The sequence below is a fragment of the Dermacentor albipictus genome, chromosome 3 (assembly GCF_038994185.2).
Source record: "Dermacentor albipictus isolate Rhodes 1998 colony chromosome 3, USDA_Dalb.pri_finalv2, whole genome shotgun sequence".
In the NCBI taxonomy this organism is placed as follows: Eukaryota; Metazoa; Arthropoda; class Arachnida; order Ixodida; family Ixodidae; genus Dermacentor; species Dermacentor albipictus.
The window spans coordinates 40,177,828-40,185,444 of NC_091823.1; the positions used below are offsets into that span (position 1 = coordinate 40,177,828).

Genomic DNA, 7,617 nt, shown 5'->3' on the forward strand with positions numbered 1-7,617 from the left:
TTTGATCGGGCCTACGTGCGACCATCAGTCATTTGCTGTGCGCGCAGGCGTACGTTCTTCTGTCCAGCCTTGTTCACTCTTGCGCCGCATCCGCCAACCTCCACTTCCGTGCGCCCCTCAAACACACAGATAAGCGGTAAGGATGGTTCGTCCCTTAATTACTCACAGCAGCCGCTTCTTTCCTAGCCATCCGTGTGGCTGTTTTAGGTGCCACAAATGCAACGTCCGCTGTTAAAAGCAGTAACACTACACAGCTGTCACTGGAGTGAAAGGTGTTTATCGTACATATTGTGAAGCACAGCGGTTTCGGTGTGTGATGCCACGTTAGCACGAATCCACCGAAGACGGCAAATCGATTCCCAGATCCCCCTTCGTCCGTGGCGTGGTACGCAGTGTACGGCTTTGCATGCTCGCTCGATTCACGCTTTTTACTTCTACCAGTCCCATCTGGCAACAGCAGCCGGGAGAGCCCGGTCTAGAAGACAAGCAGGAACAAAACACGGAGGCTAAACGCAATCCTGCACACGCGACGTCTTTGCCACGGTACGATACCTACGGGGCAGCACACGCATGAGCACACACCAGCATAAATAACAAAACCACCATTGCTCTAAGATAAAATGGCTGCAACAGCAAAAAGATACCATATGCCTTCCTCCGCACTTTTCTCCTAGCGCGTGGTAGGGGCAGGGCTTCTCAGTTTTTTTTCCTTCGTCCATGGTCGTCGGCATGAAGAGATGCAGCAGGCGAGTAAAATGTGTTATGAGCACCAAGACGTACTAATTTTACTGAATGAAAAGAGCGAGCTGCTCGAGTTCGGAGATTCACATCGTTTTTGTATTATTGACACGTGTTTTTTTCCTGTACATTATCCGCGACACGTGTATGACTGTTACGCGGAGAAAGAGGTAGCCTCAATTATTTGATACCCGGCTCTGATGTATAGCCTACTTTCCCGTTCACCAACAGTAATTAAACAAGCAAACAGACAACACCAGTAATATTACCGTCATGCTGAAGCCGCTTAGACGCGTAGCTGCAGTGATAGTGGCTATTTTTGGCATAGCAAATGCCGTGAGGGTTGTTGTAATGTTACCTAACAGCTCCTCACCGTTTCGTGATACTCCCGAATGTTTCCCCATAGCAGACTCGGTTCGGGGCCAGGTATTCCCAGAGCTTTGAAGTAAGCGAAATGCCTCTGTCGCCATCTGGAAACAAACAAAAGGAAAGGTAGCAAATGACGTGCTTAGCGCAACAAGGGAGATGCAGGTTTTTCTTTTCCTCTGCTTTTTATGAAGGCATCACTTTCAACGCTATCGCTTTGAAAATGCCTTTTTAAAATTCTAATATATGTGGCTTTGTGTTAAATCGTCGCGTCTGAGTCGAATTTTTCATATTTGGACTCCAAAAGAGTCCAAAGCAAGAGAGCGGTTAACAGGAAGGTGGAGACGAAGTGATTAACACTGGTAGATCAAGCAATGTCGCTGAAGCCAACGTTCTGACTCGGGTACTTGTTATGGTGAGAGAACTTGTCTTCGTCACTAAGACAAATGCCCTTGTCGAAACATGGGCTTTAGTGGCATCGCTTGTTCTATCACCATTAAGTGTGACAGATCATATGCGTGCCATACATGTTTGGTCCTGTTGCGTGCAGTGATGCAATGAGCAGTGGTTGAACAAAAGTTGTCCCACACTGGTGCCAACGTTTCGACAAGGGGACCTGTCTTTTCAGAGCCCTGATGAAGGCAAGACCCACTTTAGAAAATCCTGACTCCACGCACATCTTTTGTTTACCTTCTGCTGACAACTTCAACTTCCAACTCCTCATCTTCCTGTGAAGCTCTGTCTTGCTTGGATGTAGTGTTGCAGTTATCTCTTATGTTTTGTCGTTACGTGTAGTTCCGTTGGTCATCTCGCGTTTACATTAGTGTGGATTTCTGTGACTCTCCTCACAATTTTTCAGTGTTTTCACTTGTTTACAGTGTGACGGGGCTGTAGTCAGCATCGCTACTGAGGAAAGGTGAAGACGTGGTTGCATGCTTAGCGAGTGCGTTAGAGAACGAGCTAGCCATCGGCCTGTATGACGATGCGATAAGCCACTCCGCCGGCCACTTACAACATCATCGTTTACGTCTGTGCATCTTTAGTGCTCGCTTCTGTGCCTTCCTTTAGCCATGTGCGGAACATTGAATGTTCTCGTGCTCATAGACAGTTTGGGGTGCATCTTTGGAGTTTTTTGATGCGAAAGCGTCAAATGACCCATCGAGCAGAAAAGCCGGCGTCTGTCATCAGTAGTGGCGAAACGGCGCTTCATTTCCCATTGGCTGCGACGCCACGTCACAAGCTCGTCTTGGTGGAGCAAAGCGGCTGAAGATGAACATCTGCTGCAGCGCTAGCTTACCACGTGGGTTCCGTGATGGGAGAGGGCATCGACGCGACGCCATGTCACCCTCGCACTAGAAATCCTGTGTTTTCTGCGCGTTGCTTGCCCGCGCAGGCTGTCACTTGCGTTACTCGGCAAGACCCGCCGTGGTTGCTCAGTGGCTATGGTGTTAGGCTGCTGAGCATGAGGTCGCGGGATCGAATGCCGGCCGCGGCGGCCGCATTTCGATGGGGGCGAAATGCGAAAACACCCGTGTGCTTAGATTTAGGTGCACGTTAAAGAACCCCAGGTGGTCGAAATTTTCGGAGTCCTCCACTACGGCGTGCCTCATAATCAGAAAGTGGTTTCGGCACGTAAAACCCCATAATTTGATTTTACTCGGCAAGATCAAACTAAACGAGCCAAGCGCCTCAGCGCGCTCGCTCGTGCGCGAGGCGTTCATAACTCTACGGATCACTCAGCCGCGTTGAATTGGACATCAGTGCTTTCGCATTCACAAACCATAATTACTGCTTATGTGTCCTCGGATGTTTTGTGCTTTCATTTTGTGTAATTGCCCTGTGACAAGGAGTAGCTGGCACCACATATACGTGCCAGCCTCACTTTTAAATTTGCATAATCATAAAGAAACGAACAAACAAACAAACGAAAAAAAAAACGCGTCGTGGTGCCTTCATGTGTACATATGCCGCGTTTCGCGCTGCATCAATAGTGTTCCTGATGACTAGGCAACAAGCGCCCATCGCTAATATTGTGAACACTAGAGCCCTGTTCTGTATCGCTGGGTGCGTCATCGATGGGCCGCTGTTATTTTCTTTTGGTGACAAGGAATGACGGAAACAGCTGCCTGTAGCAAAGGACAGCTCCTAGTGCGCCGAAAGCGTGCAACTTCGCGACACACAAAAGAATCCAAAGAAGCAAAATCTCAACTAAAGTTTATTCGCATTCAAAATTCTTGTCATAGAAAATTCTTTGAACGTCTGTGTTGTCAGAATGTCAAAATTCCTTGTCACAAGTCCCAAACATCTGTGTACGTGTGCACACGTATACTATGCCAATGGCGTCATTGAGACGACATGCAAACTGAGCTTGCTTTTAAATGCTGCGTTCTTTTCCCTCCATGGCAACTCGTACGTGCTACAGGATGACAAGAATAAACATATATCGCTTACGCTAGTGCGACTCAAAGTCGCAAGAACGAGTGCTTATGGTGTGAAAACACCAGAAAATCAAGATTCTGTTCCGAAAAAAGAAGCAAGCTAATAGCGAACTGGCCGAGGCATGCGATATGCATAAAGACTATGCTTCTTCTATGTTCTTCGTCTTTGACTATGGGACCTACTTATGTATACTACGCGCATGTAATTATCTGTATTTTTACTAACAAATAAATTATGAAATGAAATTAATTAAAAAAACCAAACATCTGTCACCTTGCGCAGCACCGAAGTAGAATCATGAGTTATATGATTTGCTGATCCTCTTGATAATGGGATAAAACATTCGGCTGTGAGTCAGCGCTGTCAGGATTGGGGGCTCAATCCCATCGTCCGTGGTCCTTTGCCAAGATTGGAGTACGGCATGAATTCGGAGGTAGCTGGCCCATGCCGTCGTCCAACTTATTTACGCTGAGATCGTTGATGAAGTGAAGAACTGCTTCTCATCGAGAACGAGGAAAAAGGGTTTATTTACAGAAATTAAACCAGTCTAACATGACTGCTTGAGAAAAAGAGTATTAGTCCAACAGGACTGCATGAGAGAAGTGACTCAGTCTAACATGACTGCTCAAGAGAAGTGTCTCAGTCTAACATGACTGCTCAAGAGAAGTGTGCTCAGCATTCGCACAACCACAGTTTTTATACACTCGATCCGCCGGTCCTACGACGCGGCGACTGTTCGTTTACTCATCACCAACGCGCCGCTGCTCTGCAGACCAGTTTACGTACACAAAGGCAACCGCGCTCTGATGTCCGACGACGACGTTGTCGGGGTGCCGTTCCGGGAAATATCGACGCCGATCGAGGGTCGCTCGTTGTTCCGTGCCACGCCAAAACGTGAGACGCACCAAAATACGTCGTCCCCACGGCAGTTTGTCCATGCGTGTCAAATCAGCTCCGCGTTGGGGAACTCCGGAATCATTGTTCACGCACCGAACCAGTTCCGTCACAATGTCGAAGGGGCTGGAGGAAGGCGGCGGATTCCAGCGCAAAGGTCGCTTCTTTGAACGCCTCGCAGCTGCAGCGACGGAGAGGGAGAGGTGCGCGTCTTGCACCCCTTGTCGTAATCGGGTGGCAAGGTGGCAATCCTGCTTAGCGGCTCGCCATTCTTGACAGCGCCCATGTTGTCTGGGCAGTTGTCCTTTGTTCGTTTCACGCTTTTTGATTTGGAAGACGCCTATGGTATTCTAGCTTCATCGATAAATTATTTCTTGCTTCTTCAAGCAGACGTACGACTGAATGCATGCATGTCATCTTATCTTCATGACAACAGTTTACGTTTAAGTGTGAGTTTATTTAGCATTTATTTATTTTTTTCACGCCGATATGACTGTTCACGCAGATATGACAACTCGTTGACTGTCTGACCCTGCCAAATAATGAGACAGTTTTTTTTTTGTCTCACAAGCAACTTGAGAATTTATAGTCTTGTTTGTCTTTTTCCGCCCAGATTTGCTAGCCGTGTTGTATTTATCACGAGAGCCCGTATTCACAAAATATCCTTACGCTAAAACTGCATATTCTAGTAAATTGCGATGCTATATCGCTAGCGAATGTGGCCAGCCAATGGTAACGAGCGCTTACGAACTAACGGCCTTGGTAATTTTGCCTCAGTGTCTCTATTTTCGTTTTGTAACAGCGCCATTCCGGATTACATTGGATGTAGGGTTATATATCAGCCTAGACAACTGAAGCCTGAGCTCTATCGTTAAGGCGCCCACAGGACGAAGCAGAAAGAAAAATCCCACAGAAACACCTTAACTCATACATGGTAAGCGAAAGCTTCTAAAAGATTATTCTACAATTAACAACTAACTAAAATTTGATTGCCAATGTTAAATCAATGATTACCGTGCATTGAGTGCTTCGCTCTTGCTTGTATCGATTCATTCTAATGATACTGAGCTTGCGAAAACGGATACAACGCACGTGGTATGCAGTAACTGCAACAAGAAAATATACTCTACACAGTAAGTCTGAAAATCGTGCATTGCGAGGACACCAGCCTGACCCTTTTCGTAGTGCTCATAAGGCACCGCTGGTCGTCCCTGATAAATATCGTTGTATGACAAAAAGTTACCGACAGTCACGTTCTTGTGCCATTTATATCAGGCATAATGATGAATTTTAGTTGTCATTTCAGCAGTGCACTTCTGGTTTAATTTCAGAGTAGCCTGCCGAACTTGATCTTACAGTGTTTATCCTTCTTTGGCTATGTCCACTTGACGGTAAATCTTCAACAAAACTCGTCGTCTCTAAGTAATCTCGCTGTTCTGTAAATGCCTCTAGCAGGACAAACATTTCCTTATTAAAACCAGAGGATGGCGTAGAAATCCGCACAACAGTACAAGAGTCGCAGGTAGTCCCTAACCGATCCATATACGGTCTTCGCCAAAAATGTGATGCCATCATGCGAGCATCACTAAATCGTCTGGTCATGTATTGAAACTGCTATCGAATTTTCGCTGCTCTAAAGCTTCAGTGATATAAACGGACACTGTATTTACCTCAGCCTTTAGCTTCGCTGCGCCTTAACTGCTGCAGTAATGAACCCCTCTACAGGAGGCACTGACAGATCTCGTAAGCCACAGTGTGGCGAGTTTTCTCATCAATCGAAACTTCTAAACTTTTCACGAACACAGTACGTTTTATTTATTTATTTATACATGCTGCAGTGCGAAAGCGCTATTGCAGGAGTGTTTTAACAAAGGAAAATTATGTGCAGAAAAGTACGATACAACGATGAGGGTGATGTGCTAGCACCACTCATCTTGGATGGCAGATACAAAACTTTGGGATGAGCTTGAGCGAATAGATCTGGGTAAAGAATTCCAATCTTCTATGGAACGTGGGAAAAACGCGGAACTTAAACATATTAATGCCTGCAAAGTAGGGCATGTATTCAGGGCATCTCAGTAGGACATGTTGGCACGTCTTTTCGCCGACGAATCTGGCGCGAGGTTAGTATAGTTGTTTTTTGAAGATCTAACGGAAGAATTGGTGATGCTGCGCAAGAAATCTAACGATGCTATGCGGCGGCGTGAATAGAACGAAGTCAAAGGTGTCAAATAATAGTACAGCGTAGCGTAAGAGTAAAGATCTCACCTGAAAATTGCCAGCAGGAAGACGCCGATCAAGGCGAGCGCGCCGACCAACAAGAGCATCGCGGCAACCAAGGCTTTCAAAGAACGGGCGGTGTTAACAAACGCACTAGGCACTCATCTACGCGGAAACGAACGAGTCTATCGCGATCTCCCGGGGCTGGCGGCCGGCATGGGAGAGAGTAGTCGTGAACGGCCTTGCCTCGGCACTCTCTCCGGCGGGTGCATCCACACGACGGATGGCTCCGCGCAAATCCGTGCCGCGGACGCTTATTCTGCCGCCCGTCCGGCTGCGAAGCGCATCCAGACGACGGACGGACTGAGTAGGCTACCGCGCCGGAAAAATAGAGATGGCGGCTACGCCCGAAGCGACTGCCGTCCGCTTCGAACCTGTAAAGTCGTCGTCGTCCACTGTGAGGCCCGTAACTTTCAAACTGACGATTGTATTTGGTTTAAATTTGTGTCCAGAAGCTTCGACAGCAATGTATTCGTGATGAGTGGGCACCGTTTCCGAAAGCGATACTCAGATTCTCGGCGTGTAGGCTTAGAGTGGCTGTATTGGCTGAACATAGCCTCGAAGATGTTGCGGCGGCCCGGGCGGATCTCAGTGGCCGCAAGTTAACATGATTGCTTGTTTCTACTCACTCTAGATGGCACCATCGATGTAACAAACACTTTGTCATATGTGTTTTTCATTTTGAATGAAAATGGAGATCGAAAGGAAACGACGGTTGGCCGCAATGGCTGTTGTTTTGTCCGAATTGAACACGAATGGTGTTAGCAGCGATGAAGCTGTTTCAGAAATATACCAAAGCAGCGCTTGTTGCCAGACTGTAGAGCATGCTAGGCTAAATCTGCAGCATTCGACCCCCAAAATCCGGATGCGAAAAATAGCTCGGCATTTTCCGTCCGTGGG

At 47.2% G+C, this 7,617-nt stretch overlaps 1 protein-coding gene across 1 annotated transcript in view; it reads right to left on the reverse strand.

The window, feature by feature from the left end:
- The window catches only part of LOC135902616 (cytochrome P450 3A8-like), a 23,810-nt gene extending 16,972 nt beyond the window's left edge, over positions 1-6,838 (reverse strand). The window contains exons 1-2 of the mRNA XM_065432811.2: positions 6,706-6,838; positions 1,112-1,208 (exon numbers count right to left, since the gene is read on the reverse strand). Of these exons, the coding sequence (XP_065288883.2) occupies positions 1,112-1,208; positions 6,706-6,764 (156 nt within the window). The 5' untranslated portion in view covers positions 6,765-6,838. The remainder of the gene's footprint in view (positions 1-1,111; positions 1,209-6,705) is intronic.
- Positions 6,839-7,617: the final 779 nt, after the last annotated feature.